We start from the raw sequence: 25,501 nt of genomic DNA, 5'->3' as shown, positions 1-25,501 counted from the left end.
AAATTCAGTTTTCCATATGAATAAGAGTATTTAAATCACAAGAACTTTTCTATAAGGTAGAAATACATTTGTATTGCTTAAACAATTATCTTCCTTTCATATGTTTAAGCAAACTTTATCAACAATGATTTAATATTATTAAAATGTTGGTGTTCTGTGACTTTGATACGGAGTGTGATTACTAAAAATGTTGAGTTTGGGGAAAAAAGATTAGAATTCCTCTTTTGCATGTAGCACTAGACCTAACACATATGGTCTGGCCATGTATGTTCAAGATGTAGAAGACAAAAACACAAGGTAAGTAGAAGTTCATTCTTTCTTGCAACTGTACTCAGTAGTGGGCTAATACAGTTTTAGACTGGGACAGATTCTACCCATTCCTTCTGTAGTTCCACAGAAATAAATGGTGTGTTCAGTGGATCAAAAGCCCATGTAGAGTCTTTATTATCTTAAATGGCAAAATATTCAGAAATAGAATGGGTTTTTGAGACCAATGTACATTTCAGTTTGTAGCTTGTTTGAGATTAGATCTTGTTCTGGCTAGTGCTTTGAGAGTAAGATAATGCACTGTCTAGTTTATGTCTGGCACTTAGAAACCCTGCCAGTCAGTAAAGTAGCTTTTGTATGTGCTGGAGCTTGATGTGCCACTTTATTCCAATTTTGTTCATTTAGTTCTGTTCTTATAATCTAGCACTGGCACTGTTAATGTATTGCACGTTGTTTTAGCATGCGGAGTTCCACTCACCACCCCCAGTGAAGTTTTGTGAGAATTATAGTGCTGATGTCATGTGTGTGATATGTGCTATAACTTTGAAAAAGTAGATGGTTTCTATTTTGTATTGAAAGGCTGTATAGACACAAAAAGCCTTTTTCTTCCTTTTCCTTTTTTATACAAAAAATACCAATTTTTTTCTGTTACTGTCACTTTGCACATGATTGCATACGGATGCAGAAGTTTGCAGAATGACCACAACAAAGCTAGTTGTCTGATGGAAGAAACTTAAATGTGGCTTGTGCATTGTACTGTTTTCTTACTGCTGGAATGAAGGAGTAGCTAGAGGAAAATGGTCTTGGTCAGGTCTTTGTTTCCTCCTTTGCTAATCTCCTGGTGCATACAGTGTAGAATGCTAAAGCTCTCTGAGAGTGCAGAACTAAAGCAAACATTTTTTGTTTGTTTTCTACTCTGCAAGTAAAATTCATCTATTCATGCGTTCCCCTGTGAACATGCACTGGCTGATCTTAAGCACGTCTGAGAAAGTGAGCTTTTAGAGTTACCTCTCTTCTCCACTCAATTTTAATTTTTAGTACCTAACCTTCAACATGTGTCACAATGCAGAGGAAACAAGAATGAGATGAGCTTTGGCTTCGAGACCAACTCTTGTGCATGGTTCAGAGAAGTAAATGTGGAGTGGAAGTTCTCAGTGCAGTTAATGGGGAGATGTTGCTGTCTGTATGGCAGCGATTCAGTGCACTGATAGTCATGAGCAGAGGAGGTGGGGTGAGGAACTGTGAATGCTTGGTAGTCAGTCTAGTTGAACTGTATGTCTACATTGATGAACTAAATGTTTGTGAGACTGTTTGTTGAAGCTGAATTCAAGAGAGATGAAATGGCCTAGTTACATCAACCTCTGCTATTCTTTAAAAGAGGGAAAACTGCATCCAAATAAGACTGTTCTCAGTAGTCAGCCTTCTGAACTGTGCCCAGGAACCATTTGAGTGCTCTTCAGCCAAAGTACATCTGGGAATTTCTAACAACTTCACGTTATAGGTATTTCCTGAGAGCATCCCTGCCACCTGTAATACAGAGGTAGATACCAATGAAAAATAAATCCTAGGTGAATGAAAATGAATTAAAATATATAACGTACTTATCCTAGATTATTAAAAACAAACCAACTTAAAGATACATTTAATTCCTTTCCACAGTTAGGAATTTGCCTGTAATTACGTTATGTTGTTTAAAAATAGTGTGGAGGAAGTGGTACAGCAAAAACTGAAGATAGTGACTCTAAGTTGAAAAGCACTGTGAAGCAGAGGAATTGCTGTGGAAACGTTTTCCTGCTTGGGAGTTTTAGAGGCAGTAGTTCTCTGCAGAATTTTCATACGTTCTTGCCTTATGTCTCCATTTCATAACAACTCCTTTGTTCCTCTGACACTTTCACCCCCCAGTTACCACCTTCTGATTCAGTGAATAACACTGACCAGTGACTCAATTTCCAGAATATTTTTGAGATAGGAGCAATTCCCTCTGTCTTCCTCCAGTCACCTACCTGACCCTGAGCTATTTCTCTGGTCCAGTTCTACCAAGAAGTGATTGTTCCTCAGCAAAACCATATGGCCAAAATCAGTTCCACTCCCCATCTCAGCTTATCTTTATTACTGGTGGAAGCCAGGACAATAATTCCTGTTCTTGCAATATCACACTTTAGGAAGGAGAACCAAGATTCTGTGGGTCTTAATCCAGCTCCAGGTCAGATCCTCCCTACCCTGTGGAGTCTCCCAGTGTTTCTTTGTCTCTTAATTATTTTCGTCCATGGAAGATTAAGATCTTTTCACCTAATGAGAAGATCCATGAACACAGGTAAACGAAAATGCTTTTATTTGTGCTCTGAGGCTGGAGAGCAGCTTGCCATCAAAAATCATTTTTAGACCAGTGGTAAACTCTTAATAGAACTTTTTTGAGGATATAGCAGGCCGCTTCCTTTTCTCATGAGAGACACTAGGGAAATAAGGCATATTTGTACTTCTCTGGTGAGGAGGAGGGCATAATGCTGTCTTTTTGACTTAAGAAAGAAATTGGAAGAGCGTTAAGAACATTCATACGAAAGTTCAAAACCTCACATCTTGCCAGAAGTTGTTCAAGTTTCATTTTGATTAGGCTCCCTTATTCATCACTTGCTTAGAGTAAATACATCTGAGTTACCAGGAGAAACACAAATGATCTTTTTCTTTTTACTTCTGTGAAGCCTGCATCCTAGTGTTAGTTAAGCACAGCTTTTCAAAAATTTTTGCTTATTGAGGAAAAAAGGAAGCATATGAAAATTCACAGCCTACATTTTGCACAGCGATTCTGTAAGTGGTGGTGTTTCTTTACCAGTGCTTCCATTATGACTTTCTATTTGCTGTGGTGTGTTTAATTTCATACCTTATAAAACATGAGAAATTTGTATTGTATATCCTGTTTTGCTAGCCTTATGTTGGTCATTTCTTTTGATTACTGTGAGCTTTTATTATCCTCTGATGCTTGGACATGTATTGCATTTGTTACTATAAGGGAAGAAAGCCTTATAGAAGCTGAATAGCCTGGGCCAGATCCATCTTTGTGTAGCCTGAATTTACCCACTGGAATGAATTTGGCCCAATTCATTTTCATTGCTGTGCTGCTCTGCTGTGGATTAGAAATAGACTGTCCTTGCACTCTCCCTTTTCTAATTATGATCACGAGGCTGGAGTGAGTGAGGCTGGTGGGCACTTCTGCACCTCACTCCCTGCTCAAAGCATTTAGAGCAGATTGCTCAGGGCTGTGTCCAGGTGGGTTTTGAGTATCTTCCCCAGGTGGAAACCACAGCCTGTCTGTGCAGTGTGTTTTGATGCCTGACCACTGGGCACTGCTGAGGAGAGTCCGTCTCATTTTTCTTATTCTCACCCTTCCAAGGTATTTGTACAGCTTCAACTGTGTGAGAGTCTCCAAGCTGACCAGTCCCAGCTCGGTCAGCCTTTCCTTGTGTCATGTGCTCAAGCTCCTTCATGGCCCTGTTCTTTGATTGACGTTGTCTTGGAGAAACAGGACTTCTGCTTGAGTTTGTATTTGTACCACCATGTAGCTCAAAACAGTTTTCCTTTGTGTACTTAAGTCATGCTGTAGTGAAAGTGTTTAGGTCCGTAATAGGCTGATGATACTGTACTGGTGCCTTTATAAAAAGAAAAAACATCTGAATATCATTTGCTTAATAGTGCCACTTTGGCTGGTGTGGAGTTTGGACAGTGTTGAATTCAAGGGACGTGGTACATGAAGGGAATAAGAGTATGCAGTGCTGCACTGAGTGGTAGTGCAGGAGGACAGGTATGAACCACAGGCAGATGGAAGCACTATTAGCGTGCTAGGCTGTGTTTGCAGTACAGTGGCAGGTAGAATAGTGTGCTTAGAGTAAGCTGTGTAACAAAGGAAAACTTGAAATTAGCTTTTGAAAACAGTTAATACAATCCTGCATGCATTTATGAGAAAGTTCTGAATAAAAGGAAGAATGTAGGAAAATATATTGAAACTCAGTCTGGAAGTGGGAGTTGGTAATCAGATATGAAGTAGACAACTGAGATACCCTGAGAATGATTTTGTCTATGCCATTTTGAGAAGCATTTTGAGTGCTGATTTATACATGCAAGATGGTGTCAGTCAGCAGGTGCTTCCTTTGTTTCTAACAGGATCAGAAATTACAGATGCACTTAACAGCGAGAGAAGAGCATCATAAGAAACTGAATGAAGTTGAGAGGTGTTATGCTACTATTGCATGTCAGTTTGGAATCGTTAAAGGTGTTCATGGAAAATTAGAGCACAGTGGTATGTATGTTTTAAATGTCCTCCAGTATTCTTTATTTTTGACAACACTGAGTTGGAGATGTGACTACATTCAAAAAATAGTATGTATGATGTGCCAAGCATCAACATTTCAGTTGCTTCTACGTTGTTTCTGTGACAGTGTCAGGTAAAGCAGCACAGGCCCTGTACTTCTGCTCTTTTCTGCTACAGCTGTGTGTGTCACCATATGTGAAGAACTGGTTTCTGTTCAAAATCATGCAGTAGCAGACCTGCTCATTCCAAAAAATCTTTAGACTTAACGCGGGTCAGCTTCCTGTTGCTGTTCAGCAGACATAAACAATTGTACCAGCACAAAGGAGGAGATGAAAGTAAAGGAATTGGCAAGTAATAGAAAAGAAATCTGGTTGGGATGAGCGTTAATGTTGGGAAATGGACAGAAGGCATTAATGAAATGTAATTTTTAGTTATGTAAATACATATAAAATATTTAATATGTAGAAATATTGAAATTTAAAAATAATTCAGTAAATAGAATGGATGAATAACTCCATGTAGTTATTGTGGCTACGTGGCTTTAAAGCTTAATGAATGTGTTCGTTAACCCCATTCTTATGTCAAAAAATCCCAAAATTATTTGTGAATCTACTAAAAAACAAAAATAGTATTCCACATGCCCTTCTTAGTATAAATGTATTTTGCCATCCTTAAGACATTGAGCTGATATAGTGAGTAATAAAAATATCACATTTCTATGATGTTTGGTACCTAATAATTTGAGGGAAATCTGTGTTTTGCGTGAAGTAATGCACTGCAGTGTCTGCATAGGAATTTGTGTAGAACTTGTGAAATGTGTGTATGTATTGCTTTGCATACCTACAGTGTCCATCTGTTAAGAAAACTCTTTTCTAAGGAAAGGGAGGACCAGGTGTGTAACTGAAAAACAAGCATAGAAAAAAAACCCCAAACTTGAAAGTTTTTTTCTAAATAAAACCACATAGTTTTTCAGATCGAGTCTGGTTCAATAGGTAACGTGTTTTAAGGGTATTTGGGGTTCTATAATAATTCAAGTTACATTTTTATTGCTTTTTATTTGCTTTGACTGTCAAATATTAAACCACTCTTAAAAAAAAAAAAAAAAAAAAACAACAACCAATGCTGTGCTTTCATTTTATTTACACTGGGCAAAGCTTTTCTATTACATGCCAGATACAGAATAGTCTTTTTGCAGTTTATTGGAAAAATAACACTTGTAGTGTGTTTTTTCTTTTAACTACAGATTTTGCCGTATTTCTTATATTTATCAGTAACTGCAGAATGATCCCTCTGTTCAAGAAGCCAGTCTATTCACCTGTTTAACTATAGTGTGTCTTCCTGCAGTGGGAGTTCAATTTGCATTGCAGGATGTGAGACCTGCAGTAGGCATGTAGGCAAATCGTAAATTCTGAGCAAGAAACTGCAGTCAGGGAAAAAGTTATGCACAAAGTGTGTGAGTTCATTATGCAAATTGTTTACATTTATAAACTGTTTGGTCTTTATTTGCTATATGAAAACAGCATGTAGGAATGTAAGAAAGTGAAAACTGATGTTTCACTTGCATGCAAAATGCTGCAATGTGTAATAAATTTACTTTATTGCCATTATTAGCACTTTAAAGATAGTGTGAATACATGACCCTTGTTGGAAATCTTACCAAATTTTGCTTAAGTTGTACTAGAAGACATTTATTATTTTTTGAAGTATTTTCTTTTGCTAATGTTTCGTTAACGGAGAAGTAGTTCGAATAAAGTGACACTGAAAGACAGTAAGAATGAAATTACAATTACAAATTACAATCAAAACGATTATTTGAGGTATAGAACAATTGGTGCTGTCTGCTCTAATCCTTTCATGTATGATCATAGTATATACACAGATTCCTTGAGTTCTATTTTGCATCCTAGTCTGCTTTCCAAGAAGTTGTTTAACAGTGTCAGGCATTATGCGCACATACATAACAGGTATAAATCAAATAATACTTTAAATGTGGAAGTGTATATATAAACATTTCAACTTTTGTTTAAAGTACAGGAAGCAATACAGCTCAATAAGAAACTAACATCAGTGAACAAAAGACAAGAGACTGAAATAAGTAATCTGAAGGAAGTAAGTACAGTACTCATTTCATAGTGTGTAGGTGGACTTCTGGACTTCATCAAGCTGCTTTAGTATTAATAGAAGTAGTGTACAAGCAGTGTAGAATTGTTCTTCATTCTATCATTAATGGTTAAATTTGTCTTGGTTTCCCATCTTAAACACTGATGCTTCAGATGACTGATGGATCTGATGGATTTTTATTCACCTCTATAGCGGCCTACTTGTTTCTTGTTAATTGTTGTCCATCTCTCTTCTTCCTGCACTGTGTAGTCACTGCATCTCCCATCTGATACAGAAGGGTAACAATAGTCTCTTCAGTGTAGTTAAAGGCAGATATAACATGATGCCATAGAAGCAAGCTGCTATCTTGAACATACAATTATACAGCTAACTGAATCTCTGTCAAAAGTGAGAGTTCTGAGGCAGGGTGACTGAGTCAGGTCAGAGGGATGCTATGGACAAAATTGCCTGGCTGTTGAGCATTTTCCTGTCCCTCCTCTATTCTGGAGCTAGTATTTGCTAGGTTCTGTTTGAGTTATATAAAAGGAGGAAGAATAAAGTTATCTTTTCCCTTTAAGCTGTTGTTTAAATGCTGCTGTGAGAAAAGGTGGAAGATCATCTGAAGACAAAATCCTACTCTGTAAACACCGTATCCTCTGTACCTCATTGTTTTCATATTCTCTCCTTCCTGTCTGCTTTCTTTTTTGTCTTTTTTTGATTCTGTGAGGATTTCAGAAAGGGAACAAATTGTAGAACATCCCAGTGTGGAAGAGACCTGTGAGGATTGAGTCACTCCACACAGAGCCACCCAAAAATCCAGGAAGTTTGGTTTATCCCTTGCTTTGCCAATGCATGGTTATTTTTAGCTTCTTGATCTACTACTAAGCTTCATTTTCATTTGTTTCATTCACACCTTCTCAAACAGTTTATTCATTGTTATTTACTAGATATTTTGACAAATTTGGTGGGTGGAAGAGCAGAGGAAAAAGCACTGAGGATTGTGAGGGATAACCTATATATGAAACATGTATTGTAAATGTCAGTATTCCAGGAGGCTTTAGAAACTTTTAAGCATTACAGCCAATTGGATTTGTTACTTTTAGTTAAGAAACCAAGAATAATTAATTGCATAGAAGTCTCCCGAGGGTAAGTAATTGGAGAGGTAAGAAAATAAATAATGTGGAGGAAAATTTCATGTAATTAAATTTGTGAGTAACAGAGGTGTGTGAGATTAAAATACACAAAACATTATTAGTTTGTTACCAAACATTTTGCTTGATCCTTTTTTTTTTTTTTTTGAAGTCACACTTCTGACTCTTAAGCTCTTGGGTGATAAATTTATACTGAAATACTGCTAGGTAAGCAAAAGAAGGAGCCTGAAACTTAATCATTGGGAAAATGTCTTTGCCTTGCTCATTGTAAATAAAGTTTTTTAAATAGAAGTTGTACATAGTATACAGAAGGATGACATGCCTTTTTTTCTGAAAAAGCAGAACTTCTGTGAAAATAGATTTTAAACAATATGGTAAAAAATTGCATCCCATTTTTCAGTATTTCTTATTCTGACAGTTTTTAAGTTGCAGCTTGTAGAACATCTATGGAAAGTTAAGTAGTATGAATGAGCATTGCTGGTGTGTACCTGTCAGAACCCTAAGTTCAGCACAGCTTCTGTTAAGAAATGTGGTGGGCTCATCTCTTGGGTCAGTGCACAAGCGGCTAGGAAAAATAGTTCACGACTCCTGAAGAGTTGCTCTGAGCTAGCTTTATTTCACTGCAGGTACCTTTTGCTTAGTGTAACTATTGTGAGAGACAGCAGTCAGGTGTTTTCCCTTATTGGGTAATGTATCAGTTGTGGAGCTGAAGGGACTTATAACAGATCCAGAGCACTGAGGAAACTCTGGTATTGAGAATAGTTTGGAAGAGGGATTGCAAGGCTACCTTTGGTTGCTACAAGGCTGAAAGCAGTCTTTAAATCTGCAGTGCAAGTTGTGATATCTTATGGAACTGGGTTTATCTGTGTTGGATACCTGACAGGCCTCTAAGAGGCCTTACTGCCTGTGAGCTGCTAGCTCTTACCTCAACCTTTGTTTTAACTCAGACTACAATGACCTCTTACACTTGTTCTTAATGGGAATATGAAGCCTGTGAATTCTGGTCAAAATTTATGGATAAACAGTAAACTAATCTCCAAGGTTAGTGAAATGACATGATGGAGCTGTTTAGTCATACACAGAACAGTAAAACCTGATTTAAATTGATGTCCATTCTACACAAGAATTTCTGGAATTTGTGGAAAGAGGTATTTGGAGAGGTGGTACTTGCTCTTTGCATTGTCTGCTTAGTAGTTCGGTTCTGATAGATAGCTTGGCTTAGTTTCCTTTTCAGCAACATTTGGTTTTGAATTTAAACACATAGTCAATATAGGGGGATTTTTTTCAAGTGTTGTGAAAGTGCTTGCATTGAAATCTGACCATTAAAAGCAATAGAATGAAACAAATCTTTGAAAAAGAGCTATGCTGCTTAAGGCCTGAGAGATTACCAAATTAGCTGATGGCGCTGATTTGAGAGTGCAGTAAGATGTGGTTGTTGCTTGAGGAAAACTTTCAGTTTGCATGAGGTATGATTGCTGTCTTGGGAAGCAGTTACATATGGCTGTGCTGGCTCCCTTTCCAGTGCTGTACTGCCACATCATGCTGACATACGTTTGTGTGGCCCTGAGGAAGAGTAGAATGGAAATTTTGTATTGATCAAATAGAATTGTATCAAAATAAATAAAAGGAGCAAGTTATGGCTTAGATCGACTAGCAAAAGGAAAGAAAAATACACTTAAAGAACAGGACTGCTTCCTTTGTGATACTCTTTACTTTTAAGCTGGCTTGAAACCATGTGCCTGGGTGTTGGTTGCTAGCAACACACTGAAGGAATAGATTTAAAGCCTTATTTTTCTTTTGTTGAAACTGATACTGATAAAATTATTTTCCAGACTCAATTTATAGAGTTCTAACATTTCTAGTGATTGTATTAGTGGCAGAAAGCTGCTAGAAAAAGAAGCAAGGGGGACTGAATTTTTTTTTTTACTTTCAGAACATAATATGCATATGTGTGCATGCATTGAAATTATTTCTACAGCTATGTAGTTTATGCTGCCACTGGTTGTGGTAAACCTTCCCATTATTTTTGGCGACCTGGTTTGTGTGGGTTCTCTCCGTGGGATTTTTTTGGTTTGCTTTTCTGCTCACAGCTTTGTCAGATTAGCAGATGTGGGCTTTGTTCCAGATGGATTACGTGCATCCACCTGCTACATATGTTATCTTTCCCACAACAGCATGACTTACTTAGTATGACTTTTCTTCCCCATCACACAGTAAGTGGCAATTCACCACACAACATGCTTTGAATTTAGCAAAGCATATCTCAGATCCATAGCAGACTTATGCACCTGCACACACGTGACCTGTGTACCATGAATTTTGTTCTTTGTAAAAGAACAGTGTGGTGCATTTCTATTTCTATTTTACAAAGCTAAAACTGCTCGCACCTCCTGCCTCTTAAATGTAGGAACTCTCCTTACTACTCTATTGTAGGAAGAACAGTACAATTAAAAGATGTTTCTTTGGCTTTTTTTCTTTTTGCAAAGGTGGAAAAAGCCTTCCTAGCCTACAGAACATTGCAGTTGTAAGGCACTGTCCTCTTTGAATTTTATAATTGACTCTGCAATTACACTTAGTCCTTGCTAGATCATTTTAGATATATTTATGGCTCAAATACATGAGAAATAAAGCCTCAAGGAAACAAAATGATTTACTTAGAAGTGGTATCTATGCTTGTATTTTCCATAACTTTTGTATTTGTAAATTTCAGCTACATAATCTTCCCTTTTCTTTTGTACTGTTATTTGATTTTGTCCAGAACAGTTAAACCCATTGGTCTGTGATAAGATGGAATTCCAGTTTTGTGAAGAAAAGTTAAACAGACCAAACTTAGTAGTTAGATAAAACTATTACCATTCTGAATGCGTGGTTCACCACTATGGCATCATGAAGAATTCTTGATACTATCTGTGAACAGCATTCATAACCTCTGCTATTTGTCTGAGTAAACGTCAGAGCGCTCAAGGAGAGAGAGATATTAAACAGACTACCTTGTAGCAGAACGGGAGGGGTGGGGGAGAATAGGGCACAATATTTATGGCTCCAGGAACTATGAGTTGTAATTTAATGAGATCAAAGCGCTTGCTGTTTATTTGCTGCGCTAGGAGCTTGGAATAAACTGGTTAGAAAACAGATACTGCCCCACCAGAGGGGGAAAAAAGAAAAGGAAAAAAGAAGCAGGATATTTAAGAGATTATAAAGACTATAAAATCAAAGGCACATTTTAGATGGAAAATCATGTTGTAGAAGCTTCTAATATAAAATTAATTTAGAATTCTCCTGAGATTAAATAATTAATGTTTCAGGAAAAAGCAAAGATCCTTCAAATTTATAGCCAGTTCCTGCTTTTACCAGGTAGTCGCAGTTCCTCTTTTTTCCTTCCTGCATCCAAGGAACATACCCAGTAATTCAGTATGTACTTCATTCCTGTTGAGTAAGAGGCCTCACCAATATCAACCCGGTGCTCGCCTCCAGGAGGAGAAAATATCAGATATGGAAGTATCGTGTGTACTTCAAACAGTGAAAGCAAAATATTAGTCCAATAACATTTTACCAATTAATATAAACTTTTAGCCACATTTGGCAAGTTTAAAGCTTAACAAGTCAATCCCAGAAATTTCGGTTCCTCAATTTAATTTATTTAGCTGCTTCCATACATTATTTAAAAGTAGGGCATGACTCAGGATAGTTTAAAAGATTTGTCTTTGTTTTGAATTGCAATGCCTATCCTGGATGAACTATTTATATGTGTTTCCTGTGTTAAGGAACTGAAGAAAGTAACTACAGACTTGATAAGGTCCAAGGTCACATCTCAGAACAGGGTGGGAGAAGAAAACATCAATCTTGCAGCAAAGGAAAAACAGTTTCAAGAACTGCAACAGAAAATCAGAATGGTATTCTGGAACTTAAACGCATTAGAATTTTGGTTAATATGTTCTGTTATTCATCTGAACAGGAATGGAAGTGCAATTTTAGAGTTTAAAAAAAGACATTTAAATATGTAAATAGTTTTTACATTTTTAAATAGTCTCATGAGGATTCAAAGTATCCTATTTGTGCAATATTACTAAAATAACCCAAACCAGTAATTTTGAATGCCTTCAATAACACTTTGCTCCCTTTTTCCTTTTTTTTTTTTTTTTTTTTTTTAAGGAGACAGCAATCAGTAAAAGAGTTCAAGAAGAAAACGCTTACATTAAAGAAGAGAAGCTAGTGAGTAATTAATATAACTTTGCTATTTAAGATCATTAAGAAAATGTGTTAAATATTTAAAATTCTTAAGTGATCTTAGCAAATAAAATCACTTGTCTTATTAATAAAACATGTCTGCAAAGTATGTAAGTGGGATATTGTCATGTTTAGAAGCTAAGCTAGCAGTATTAACTAGGTTGGTGCCTTGTTTCAAGTCAACTTTTATCTTTGAGTTCAGGCTGGAGGCATCTGGTATACCTGTGAAAATAGTTGTTAACATAACTCTTGAGAACAAATAAGCATTAAAGTTTGAATTATATTCTTGCCACGGTGCTTTCTGGTTGCCAACAGTTTAATACAATACTGTTGATATTGCAACCAGGTAGAATTCATACAGAGCATAAGTGTTTAAATTATAAAACTATGCCTGTCCAAAGCTGATCAGTATTAAGGTTACTCTGTCACAAACTTAGTTCCTGTTTGGCAAATTCCTGAGCAAATCCTAATATTCAAACCAGGTACATGGAATCAAATAACACAGATGTAGCATGAAAATTGTATTCCCTGTAATAATTACCATAATGCATTGCTTTGCAGATAATATTTTTTCATTCTGCAGTTCATTAAACTAACATTTTAGGAAAGTGTGATCATCCTCCTGAGGAAGGGCCAAAAGTAGCAGCATGCTTGTATGCTCACTGAGCATATGGAAAGGATATGGGATAAAGGATAATCTGTAAAAGTTTGATTTGCATTTTGAATCCTCTTGTAAAAAATTCATACCAATAAACGTAGGGGAAAAAAAAGCAAACAAAAAAACAAGATATAAACTCTGTCGTCATTTCTCCCACAGCTCTGAATGCACTAAAAGCATTGCTGTGGAGGTGTTTGTAGCCAAATTCATATGGTCATTTTGTGTTATCAAAGAGAAGGACTGGTATTGCCTGTATTTCTCTACTGTGTTCTGTGTGAATTGCTAGGATTGTTTTAATGTGTCTGGCTTTGTGTAAATTGGAGGTGGGGGCAGCTCTAATACAGAGATTAATTTCATGTTTTTCTCCAAGAACTTGGGTTGGAACACCCAGATTTTTGTATTGTAGCGAGCTACGAAATCACTGTCTGGACTAACTGAATATGCTGGTTTCAGTGGCTATTGGACTGAATATATTATCTAAATTATAGGCTGATTTACACTGAACTGTATGTAGAGAAGCAATCTTGTTTAGTTCAGTGGATGCTGGACTGGATTCAAAAGACAAAACCAGCTCTGCTGCTGACATGTCAGGTGATTCTGGGTTCAGTTTTCTAGATGTGAAATGCAACTAAGTATAAATTAATCTTCAATGGAAAGAATATTTCTTCCTAGAAAGAAGGCTGGAAGTGCTCAGAAGTTGTGATTACTTTCCAAGTGTTGATGTTGGTTGTGATAAGATATAGGTTCTAATATACAATATTTTATATACCACTGACAGAATAAAAATAAATGTGCTAATCTCAAAGGTGTAAATTGGTTTCTGTTTAAACTTGAGCAACAAAGTGTTATTCAATGTATCCTGACTTATTTGTTCACAAGGAAATTCTCAGCTCTCTACAACGTGTGCAGAAGCAGCTTCAGCGAGTAACTCAAATGAATGTTAAAATGGAAAGTGAATTAAATGCACTGAGAGAAGAATATCAGGTCAGATTTTCCTTGATTAGACAAGCTGCTTCTATCTGTTAGCTATTTTTTAAGTCTAGGGCTGTTAAAGACATCTGTATGCTTCTCAGAACTTTTGACCTCACTTCCATTGCTCCCTCAGCTCCTTAACTGTCAGCGTGAACCTTGTAACGCAGTCTATGGTTTCCCTCATTTAGTTTTCCCCCTAAAGTAAATTATGGTTGCCATTCTGATCACCCATTTCTGGAAGGTAAAACCAGAACACTAAGGTTGCTTTCAAGTATTCTGAAATAAAATGATTCTATGACTTGTTTCTTACAATTAATTTTTATGTAGTTGTAAACTTCTCATTTCCGGAGAATACTTCAGATTTCAGATTTTTGGAGCCAGAGCAAAGAGCCTAAAAATGATTGTGTCTTTAGCCATTTCTTGTCGTGTTGTCTGCTATGTCTATGTCACAGGTGCTAAGTAGTCATGTTGGAGAGTGCTGAGTTGAAGCGTCTTCAGTTTCTCTTTGAGGCTGTGAAAAAGGGATTAATAACAGTTTATATTCTGTATTACTTTTGCAGTCAGATTGGCCCAGTGCACTGAAGATTAAGGTCATTATCTTTTCTGATCATATTTGCCACACAGAGGTCCTTAATGGGACTATTAATAATTATGCACTGTGTTTATCCATATGTAACTGTAACCATTCTTTGCTGGGCTGTTAAGGCAGAGGTTTTGAACTTGTATCTTGGTTAGTCTCAAATTAAACTTTGTGTGCACGTATACTTTTGTTCCTTTGTTTCTTTGTATGAATCTAAGCAGTTTGCCTTCTGCCACAGTATGAATATACGAATGTTGCTTTTTTACTGAACAAGCAAGGTTAGATATGAGTTTGTTTTCCATTAGAAACTAGGTAAGACCTTTTTTGCAGTATTGGATAAAACTAGTGAGTGGAAGAGAAGCCACTGACTTCAGATGTCTAGATGGCTGCATTTAGTCAATTTAGAGTACTAAATCTTCACGATTTAAATTTCTTTGCTCTCAGAGTGCTGTAAAACCAAGAGGAGGTACTTCTCATTCTGGGCAATAGTCACACTAGTTCTTTGTGACTCTTCAGAGTTCTCCAGTTCCGTTTTCATATTATTGGCTTTACTAAAGTTTTAATCATGACAAAGCACAGTTGAAGGTATTTGAGACAACTTGTTTTTAAATGGTTGTTATTTCGAGTGTTTTGGTAAGCAAAGGCTGTCAAACTGAGAGGGCCCAGTAGGCGTATTACATGATGGTCTCTTGCACTAAATGGACAAAGCTAAGGTTTGCTTTGGGAGTTTGGGAGTGGAGATTTTTCAAGGAAAGCTTTGATTGGACAGCTAACTCCTCTTCCTGCAGTCATGTTTGTACTCTAATCTGCTGCTCGCTTTGCCTGGAGAGCTATGCTATAAAACATTCCACTTCAGAGGAGGCTGAATTTGAGATGCATTTATCTCCGAGGACTACAGAAACCTTTAGTTAGAGAGGAAGAAAAAGGGCCTTATGGAACTACTGCTTTGTAGGACTGTGTGAAAGACACTGAACAAGATATTTTATTATTATTTATTAATTATACAGTCAACGCGTTGATGAATTTTTTCATCTTTTTAATTGCATAATATGTTGGAGAAAATCATTATATACTTATGAACAACTTTTTGCACATGTATAAAAGTGCAAGGTAGTCTGAGCTTTCCTAGTGTCATACCTTTGAAATGCATTGTTATTAGTGGTACGGATAAATTAAAATAGGTATTAAAAATTGGTTGTTAGGTGAATTGGGAAGTAGACTCGCTTCTAGTTCAAAGATTAAGTAGGAAGGGACTGCTTTGGAGCAATGCCTCAACATTTTTCTTGTGGATTTCCAAAGAGGCTCAGCAGAGTCATAAATACAAAGCTGCTCATATAGCTACATGCATTAAAGGTATGTTTACATTATCAAATATACTTGCGTCGTCTATAATAGGTAATGGATGCAGTAACTCCTCTATCTTCTGTATTGTTTGCTGTAAAAATGTGATACAGTAAATTCCAACAGTACCTGAGGTGTCCCAGAAGTTACTGTTGATATATAAAAGTGCATTAATTTGGCACAGTAAAGTTCAAAGAGTTAACTAAAAAAATGTTGCCAGTAGAATTAAGATGGTATAAAATCCTATACCATAACCTGTACTATTATTTTAAGGCATTCTTATTCTGCTTTGGTTGTGTAAAATTAATTAAAGGATAATCAGACATAGTAAATACTTCATGTTCCAATATGTTTTAGAATGTGAAGTTTATGCAGCTTATAGGATAGCTTAATAAACAATTTAGGATAGAAAAACTGGTTGGAAAATCAACTTTTTCTGTTTTGCTCCAGAGTAGCTTTTTGTTTAAGTACTTTTTTAAGCTCTAGATTGTGCTACATTTCACATCTCTCATCTCTGGACTTTATATTACTTTTTTCAGCACATTAAAACTTATGCAGTGAAACTGAATAATGGCAAGTGTTTTTATACCCTTTTATAGCCATTTCTTTTTTCATAACCTCCCCCTGTTTCCTGTTAGCTAAACTATAAGCACCTTTCTGTTAATTTATGAAAATTATTGTTGAGATAGCACATTATCACTGATCTGTATGGCACTTTCAGCATGTTAGAAGCAAAGGTCCAAGCAACATAAAACACATCAAAATTCATTAATGTGGTATTGATTATTTTTTGGATAATTAATTTTATTGCAGACACTTGAAAGAGATAATGAGCTGCAAAGGGAGAAGGCAAAGGAAAATGAAGAAAAGTTCCTTAATCTTCAGAATGAGCATGAGAAAGCACTGAGAATTTGGAAAAAAGATGTAGGTTTGTTAAATTAAATGTTATAGTATTAAAAGGGCTTTGGAGTAGTCATCAAGCATTTCAGACAATTCCTAAAAACCAAGAAAATATTGCAGAAATACTACAATAAAAACAACCCATCTATTTTCCAGTAATGCAGACTCATCTAGAAATGAATGGTTTTAAAAGGTAGATTTAGGAGAAATGTTGAATTCTATGCTTTAAAAGGTCAGTGCAGTTCTATAAAGCAAGAGCCCCAGGGCATTAGGTGTTGTGTTGTCTTTAGTGCTTTAAAATATTCCGGAATTACACCAAAACATGGAGATTGATGTAATTTCATGTATTTTTCAGAGCAGTTTTATACAGAACTTACTAAGGGAATACCAGGACTTCTAGGCTGCACTCTTTTACCCTGAAGAAATCTTGAGAAATCAGTAGTCAACTGTTAACGTGCTTTGGGGGGTGGAAAAAACCAAACACAACCACCCTAGGTGGGGTACCTGGAAGGTACCTGTGCAAGGCCGTATTTCCAAAGGTGGGTGGTGGGGAAGCGACCTCAAACTGAATCAGGTAGAGCTGCTGAAGGCTTGCATTGGAGCAGAAATCCACCTTTGACCAGAACAATTCAGCTGAAGGCGATTAGCTGAGATAAAACTGTGTTCATCTCTGCGTTCATCTAAACAGTGTTTTATCTGTGCCATTCTTTCTACTTCTTAATTATTTCTTAAAGAATACTTTGGTAATTGCTAATTATTTCTTCTGCATCTACTGCTAGAAAGGTTTTGAGGCTGATAGACTGACACAGGCAGTCTGTGTGGAAATTGTAATCCTGTTGTCCTAATTCCTTGACTTTTTTGCCACTGTGAAGGTCACTGCAACCATGAGATACAAAATAAGTACGTTGTTCTGATGCTGTCTGCTCTGAGATATTTGATACCCCTGATTTCTAGCAGTGTCTTGTGCCATAATATCCTGTGCAGACATGGGAATTCCACGTTTACTTCTTAGGAATGTTTGCACCTTCCTTTTAGAAGATAATGTCTGTCTTTGTGTCTGATGCTCCCCACTCCAGCAGCCATTTTTCTGCTGTGGCTGAATTTGGACTTTTAATTTCTTAACAGAGTAATCATGGATAGCATTAACATTACACAATGCTTTGGCAATAGTTGTAAATCAAATCAGAGTATCTCTGAAAAATTACACTGTTTGCTTGCTTGTTTTTGTTTTTACAATTTGTCTTGCAATCATTTTTCATTGTAAATAGAAAAATGTAATTATTGTATACTCACTGAAGAATATTGGTTTCTTGAGGCTATTACAGAAGTAGTGCCAAGAAAATCCTGTATGGTTACGGTTCCTTGAAAATGGGGTAGAGAATGAATATTTACTAACATGTTTATTCTTAAACAGAAAAAGGGAAAAAAGCTACAAGTAACAGTCTTGAGCCAGTTAATAAAAAAACATAGTCTGTGTGGTATTAGAATGGGATTAAAATCCTGGTGTGAATGAAAAGCTTGAGTTGTCTTTTGTACACAGAATTCCTTATTATCTCTACTTTCTTCTAAGGGAATACATTAATTTGCTAGGCTGTTGATAAATAGTGTTTTTGTATTTGAACATGCAATAAGGGGTCTGTGTTTGCGTGCTATGCTTTATTGTAGGAGGAAGATTTGAGAAGAGAGATAGATACCATTAGAAATGAGCTAAATACCCTTAAAGAGGTCCGGGGACATCCTGATGATTGCTATCCTCCTCAGGGAAACCAGAGTTCTGAGCAAGTAGAAAATCTGCAGGTGGGCGAGTGCCTCTCACGGCTGCAGTACTTTGCACTTCTTATAAATCAGTTTAGAGAAGGAGAGACATGATAGTTTTCCTAGTCTGGCTTTCAGCGATCTTCCTTTGATATACTGAAGCCTAAAATTTTCTCTGATGTAGTCAGTGATCCAGGATCCCATTTTAAGCTTGCATTGCTGGGTGTGCCAAGTCCACGCTCAGCTCCATATTCAGCATATGTATGAAAAGTCATTAAGTGGTTAAGCATGTGGAGGTGGTGTTTTGAAGCAAAAGGAGCAGCACGCAGCACTGTAGATAAGTGTTACCCCTTACTTAAACTGGATTGCAGATTTATATTCTAGTCTTTTATAAGATGGAAAAAACAAGGTTACAAGCTGTAAGAGAATTCCTTGTGTATGGAGTATATTCTGTTATTTGGCAGTGTTTTGTCTACATCATTGTTCCATTCAGTTTTCCACTCAGATAGTGGTTCATCCTTCAAAGGAGGAAGAAGTCACTTTGCGCCTCTACAGATTTTGTCTTTCATTGTTAGGGAGACAGTAGGTAACTACACGTCTTCTGAGGAGTAGATAAAATGTAAAATGACAAACTGAAACGACCTTAGAATTTGGAAGAAATTAAGTGAATTTCTTCCCACACTCATTCCGATGTACACGCACATGACTACACACACGTCTAAGATACACTTAATAATGCTGTGGAAATTAAACTTGACACCATCTTCATCATGCAGAATCTGCATGAATTCTCCAAGATACTCTGGAGAATGCGAATTGTGTAACTTTGAAAAATCACAGTTTCTTTGAATTAAAATACAATTTATATTTAGGATGCAGAATCAAAACGTGCCATCAGAGTTCTGTGATAAGCTGTACTTGTGCTTCCTGAGATCATCCTATCTGTTTGAAAGTAGATATGCTTAAAACATATGGTTATGAACTGGAGAAAAAAATCTTAGATGACATCTAAATGTGTATCTTTAACTATTTTACAGTGGATTGCCACACCACTGTATAAGATTTCAAACTTAGATAAGTTAGGCCAATCTCCAGAGCAACACTGGTAGGAAATTACAGGAGCTGCTGGAGATCATGCTGATTAGTCTTAATTGTGGAACTTCATCTTGTATCAGTAATGAGTCAGGGTCTAAGATGACAAAGAAGAGTGAACTGTTGGCTGTGATTTGGGTGAAGGAATACCAGAAGGAAATACACATGCATATATTTTTACACCTAGTGCAATCTGAAGTCTCTGTGATTATTTGTGGGGCATGACGTTTAGCATGTATGTAAACTTCATACTGATCGTCTGTGGAACAGAAATTAAGCCTTCTTTTAAAAATAAGTATAATGTGAGTTCTCACTTCAGAGCAAACTTGAACCTGAATAATTACACTCCTGTTGACTTATGCACCGCAGTTTAGTTTATCATGCTACATGCTTGGTTTATTTAGTATTACAAACAGCAAACAGCTGTGTAGTGTTAGAGAACAGAGCTATACCTAGTGGCAAATTATTATTGTGCTTTTACATGTACAGGGAGATGCAGTTTTGAATTTAATGGTATGTAAAAAGTTGGGGGAAAGGTCATTTTAGGTATATGCATGTTGCATAGCTATATTTTACTAAACTGTGGCAATGGGGGAATAAAATCAAATCTGTGTTGGAGAGTTTTGATATTTAGGCATTTCAATTTAGGCATCTTAGCCCTTATTTTTGAAGGATGTATTCAGTCCATCTGAAGATCTGGAAAGGAATTGTAACCTTTCTCGCTGTCTAAAAATATTTCATCATGTTTTTTCAGATCTGTTCAACAGTTCATCCTGTAACAAGAAATGTAAGTTGTGGCGTAGCAGTCATTCTGTACCCATATGAAGAAAGTTATATTGGGTTTCTTCCTGTTTCTGTCTAAAGAAACAGCTCTTAGGAGCAAGAGATTGTGAAAGAATTACAGCTTTCGTGAAAGAAACTTCTTAGTTCTTGTACTGGAAAAGAAAAGCTTGAAAGCATAGAGCCAAGGCTGCATATAGTCAGAAAGCAAAGCTAACTAATTAAAAACTCATGTCAGACCTCTCCTTCATTTGCATGACTCTTCCCCAAATAAATTAAGCTGGGAGCATAAAGATGTTTATGTGACCTGCAGAAAATTGTTTCCTGCAGGTTTCTATTGTATATCATCTCCTACCTTACCATCGCGATTATCCAATTTTGACCAGGTTCTGTATGTGCCTCCCTCCATTTTACAATATACTCTGTCCTCCCCAAACATCTTCTGCCCAAGTACAGCACTTGTAACTCCCTCCCACATCCCAACCTTCCTTCCTTCACTAACACCTGCAGCCACCCAAGTATCTTTAGCTTTGCCTTTCTCCTTTTATGGAGTCAGCAGTGCCCCTGCTCCCTCCCACATCCACCTCCTTTTATTTGAGCCAGCATGTGCTCCTGCCTTCAGCTGCAGATAAAGGATAGATGCTGCTTCTTCTTTTCCTTTTTTTATGGGAAAGGGTGGATGGTTGTTCATTTAGGTAGTTTCTTCACTATTTAGCTGACAGTTTTAACATAACACAATGGAATTAGACACCTTTCAGGGTTCCACTCCTGTTGAATTTGTTCAGATTCAAAATCCACCTGGGAGGGAATGAGGAATGGGCAAAGAGCAAATTCCTAAGTCTTATTTGCGTATGAAACTGAGTAAAAAAAAATCCCAGCTGGTTTGTGAGGTGGGAACAAATAAAAAGTAATAGGTGTGTGTGAGTTTGAGCATAATTAGCGATTGTGTGGGTGTTTTCTACATATAATTACTGGGCAGGTCACTGATTTCACCTGCAGGCAGAGGGCGTCATCCAGTCAGTGCACACAGAAAACATGTTCCTTCCTCTGAAAAACTGATGACTTGTGTAATTTGTTTTTTGTGGACTGTGATCAGAGATTAGAAAGGCCTAATCTCTTTCCTGCTCTTCTACAGTCCTAACCAGCTTTTCCCCCCCTCCATTTACATTAACTTTATATGCTTCAGGAGAATGGTCTTCTGTTTCCATCAGAATTGTGAAATGAATTCAGAGTCAGAGACTGTAGTAGGTTATTAAAATATGTATCATCTTTTTCCTTCTTATGTTAGAGTGGTCAAGAACAATCAAAAGACAGTGAAATACAGACTATTCAGAAAGAAAACGATTGTATGCCATTTATACTAAGAAAAGATAATAACTTCGGACATGAAGATGAAACTGAAGTAAAAAACGCGGTGAACTTCTCCTTAAGCACTGAAGAGTTCCAGATAGAACAAAGTAAAAAGATTACCTGGCTAGAAGAGATAAGTAGTATTGTTGATAAAGGGATAAATATTTCAGTATAGCATAAGAAAATGTTTGAATCCCAAATTAAATGTGTTTCTAACAGCAGTAAATTCTTGATGTCAGTAATGCCAGTCTGTGATAAATTCCCAAGGCTCTGTAGGAAAGCACAGTGCTTCTAGTGGCTGCCCTGGGACATCAAGCTCTGTATTGTTGCTCCTCAAGCTGCTAAAATACCTCCTCTTGTGTTCCAGCTGAGTGGGCACAGGTTAGGAAGAATAATGTATACAGGGGAGTTTGGAAGGAAAACCCAGGAAAGATTTCCCCTTTCCCATAAAACAATAAAAACAGGCCCAAGAGTGCTTGCAGTGTGTTTGTTCACGTGGGTGATCATGATGCTTTTCTATACAAAGTGCTTGATGAACTCTAGTAAGTGACTATTTTTGAAGCCTAAAGACCACATAGTCTTCAATACTTTGCTGCATTGTAGAAATGGAGTGGGAACTTAAGCAATTATTAACTGTAAAATGATTGCCTTATAGGATCAGTGCTCATACTATCTGCGTGTACTTTCACAAAACACCTTTCAGATAGTGAAGTGCTTTAGCTATTCCTTGTTGGCTCACTGCCATCAAATTACAGTATGTTCCTTGCTGTATGAACATAGTCAATTCAGTAGGTGTGGTTCATGCCACTAAACATGCTAAACATGTAAACGCTAAACTAAACATGCCACTTTCAAGAAGATAAATAGTAGTAGGCTGCTTACAAACTTTATATAAATACACAATACACAAAAAGCGGGTTGATTTAAGTGTTATAATTTCCCAATTAAGACCTTTTAATAATGTAAGTACTAGTTGGGAAATATTTCAATAGATTTTCAATAGAATCAGTAACTAAAATGCACAGAGTGTTAAGATATTTTCTCTTTGAACAGTTCATAAGTGTTTAGCAAATTATGATAAAATAATATTTATCTTAAGTAATTTTTCTATATTTTTATGTGGATTGAAATATTACCGTAATGTAAGAGAAGAATCTATTGATACTAATCTTAAGTCAGTATTTTAGAAATCTTAATTAGAAATCTGTAATAGCAATGTTCTATTTAATGTGTTGGTGATCCATCACTAACTAGGAAATGCACTTACTCTAACAGAGTTACAAGTTGTTGACAGCAGTTCTAAGGATGAAATCAATGCAGCTAGCCCTCTGGAAGGGAAGCAGAGGGAGGCTTCTCCCAGGAATACCCTCTGCACAGATACTGATTTAATTACCCCAGGACAGGACTCAGAAATGCATGTCATTGAATGTAAAGAAGCAGAAAGCCTAGGAACAACATGTGGAGTGCTGCTGGAGGGAAACAGTGAGAATTTACAACAAAAGCTACAGGACAGCACTGGTCCAGCAGCAGCGCATCACACAGAAACAAGCAAGGTTCTTTTAGATGCTACTGACAGAGTAATTGTCTGTGAGAAAAATGTAATTGAAGAGATGAACTCTAGTAACCAAGAACTGTGCAACACTACATGTGAATCAGTTTGTACTAAGGCACACAAAAAGTCAAGTTTCATAGAACTCAACAGTGGTGTTCTTACAACCGAAGCATCCAAAAAAGAGTGTGAAGCAGCTGTCTGCACTGAGAAGAGTGCCGTGTGTGAAAGAAATGCAGGTAATCATCAAGTGAATGAATTCTATTTTGGCATCCTATCTTATGCTAAAGAAAATTATCAGACGGAATACCAGAAATGTAACTTGCTGAACAGTGACAACGATGTGGATAACAGATCATGTAAGATAGAAAAAAGCTTGTTACAGCTGAGTGGTTTACCTAGAGATAAATTTCCTTTTAAACAGATGCTTGTAGATGCTGAGGACAAAAGTTACAATGATAATGCTGCAAACAGCAACAGAAGTGGTACACTAAGGCATACTGGTTTTCCAGCAGTGGATGCTCAAAATTTGCTAGCCATTAATCGTGATAATGCAAGTACTGATCAAGCTGCAAAAGAACATGGCAATAACATGCCTCTTACAGGTACTTACAGTGTATGCCCCCCAAAAATAAATAAAGGAATAAATGTGGGTGATGTGCACGGCAAACAACCTGAACACGACAGCACTGAGCAATCAGGAGGTGACAGAAGTACCTTGGATGCTGAAGCTGTGGCTCCAGTGAAGGCGGATGATTTTGACACAACTGTTCAAAGAGTCCCAGCAGATGGAATTGGTGCCAATAAACTTAATGAAGAAATTCAGAAACCGTCCATCAAAAATGGATGTTCCCTGGACGTTAATGATAATTCAATAAATAACACTGTGCTAAAACAGAAGAAAGACTCGCTGCACAGTACAGTTCCAGGAAGGAAGTCTGCTGAGGGTCACCTGAAAGAATCGTGCTCTTTATCCATGAGAACATCTGGAAATCTAGTAAATGTAAGTGGAAGGTCGTCCTTTGATCTTTCAACTTCAGATAAAAAAGCTGAGAAAACCTCAGTATGCTTCAAATTTCTAGAGCTCAGCTCTTGTTCAAGAGTAAATCAAATGAGAAGTCAGGCTACGTGGACTTCATCATCCCAAGAACCTTCCGTTTTGAAGGAGAAACTGCTGTGTCTAGTGGGAAACAAAAAGGTGATCTCAAGAGCATTTCAGAACATCAGTGAGAATGCTGGCAGGAAAGAAACAGGTCCAGGTAAGAAAGAGAAGTATGGATATTGCATGTGTATTGTTGTATATTGCACTAAACATGTTTTTTAAAAATTACCAAATTACAAAATTTCTGCATTTAAGCAGTGCAGTGTAATTGTAGAAAGCTCACTGTAAAAAAGAAGAGTGAAAAATACTATGAGAGTTCTCAATGTATCGTATAAATGTAGCTGAGCAGTTTTTGTTTGATTAATTATTTGATTAAATAAACTTTTGTTCATTTTTCCTTTGTGAAAGAAAAGCAGGGCAGTTTCAAATGGAATTTTTATAGGTGTTTGTAACTCTAATGCAGGGTGTATTTCATCAGTGCTTTGCATGTGATCTGAAAAGCACTGAGCAGGTTCTCAGAATCATTCAGTGCTCTCATTTCACATTTAAAAAAAAAAAAAATTAGGCTGATTTATGAACCAACAGATATTCCCTTGAATCGTGGTTAGAGGAAACTTACCCATTTTTATTGTCCGTCTTTGGTTCAGATGGACAGTTGGAACCATCTGAGCGAGCTGAATGTGAAAGGAGCTGATAGCATTGGAGGCACTGTACAACACAGCTGGCTGGTAGGAGTGCTCAGTGGGCTCGTCCATCTTTTGTTGCTGGTGGTCATTTTCTGAGCAGTGTTTTGTCTATGCAAAAAAAGTAAATATTTCACTGCACGTTTCTAAATGATTACAAAAATGTGAAAGGGTGCAATTTTAGATTTGTTTTACAATAAAAACTAGCTGCTAATTAAATGTAGTCTCTTGCCACAGTAAAATAATATATATAATCTCTGTTTCCAAAGTATATCAACTGCAGCATTTAGATCTATTCTTCTACTTCAGTGACTGGACAGAATAAAAAATGGTATCGGTGTTGTCTCCCTTTCTCAAAATAAAGCTTGCATATGGGTTGTTTCTAATCCCTGCATTCTGCAAGTTTGGAGAAACTTTTCTTAGTCTGTGAAGAACTGAAAGCCCCTAACTTTGTTCAAAATGGAACTTTGGGTGCTTAGATGTTTTTCAGGAGAGGCAGGACTACGTTACAGGGTGTGTGTGTCTGTTTCATCTTTGCTGCTTGCGTGTATGAAGAGCAGAATGGACACCCTGCCCCCTGACTCCTCCACGGTTTGGCAGCCAGTGGCAATGACTTGGAAAACCAGCAGCCTGATTTCCTAACATGGTTCTGGTGCTCTGAATTTAGGTTGTTTTGTTCCCGTAGCCGTAG

At 37.0% G+C, this 25,501-nt stretch overlaps 1 protein-coding gene across 1 annotated transcript in view; it reads left to right on the top strand.

The window, feature by feature from the left end:
• Positions 1-25,501, top strand: part of CCDC73 (coiled-coil domain containing 73) — a 53,062-nt gene that overhangs the window by 23,001 nt on the left and 4,560 nt on the right. The window contains exons 10-19 of the mRNA XM_042882638.1: positions 4,423-4,558; positions 6,600-6,679; positions 11,586-11,714; positions 11,974-12,033; positions 13,586-13,690; positions 16,413-16,523; positions 18,165-18,296; positions 20,101-20,133; positions 21,415-21,583; positions 22,752-24,284. Coding sequence (XP_042738572.1) covers positions 4,423-4,558; positions 6,600-6,679; positions 11,586-11,714; positions 11,974-12,033; positions 13,586-13,690; positions 16,413-16,523; positions 18,165-18,296; positions 20,101-20,133; positions 21,415-21,583; positions 22,752-24,284 — 2,488 coding nt within the window. The remainder of the gene's footprint in view (positions 1-4,422; positions 4,559-6,599; positions 6,680-11,585; positions 11,715-11,973; positions 12,034-13,585; positions 13,691-16,412; positions 16,524-18,164; positions 18,297-20,100; positions 20,134-21,414; positions 21,584-22,751; positions 24,285-25,501) is intronic.

This window comes from Lagopus leucura, unplaced genomic scaffold, assembly GCF_019238085.1.
Source record: "Lagopus leucura isolate 7727_CA_CO unplaced genomic scaffold, USGS_WTPT01 Super-Scaffold_100035, whole genome shotgun sequence".
Taxonomy (NCBI): domain Eukaryota; kingdom Metazoa; phylum Chordata; class Aves; order Galliformes; family Phasianidae; genus Lagopus; species Lagopus leucura.
Note: the sequence above shows the minus strand (reverse complement) of the source record. Positions and strands in the feature narration are given on the sequence as shown.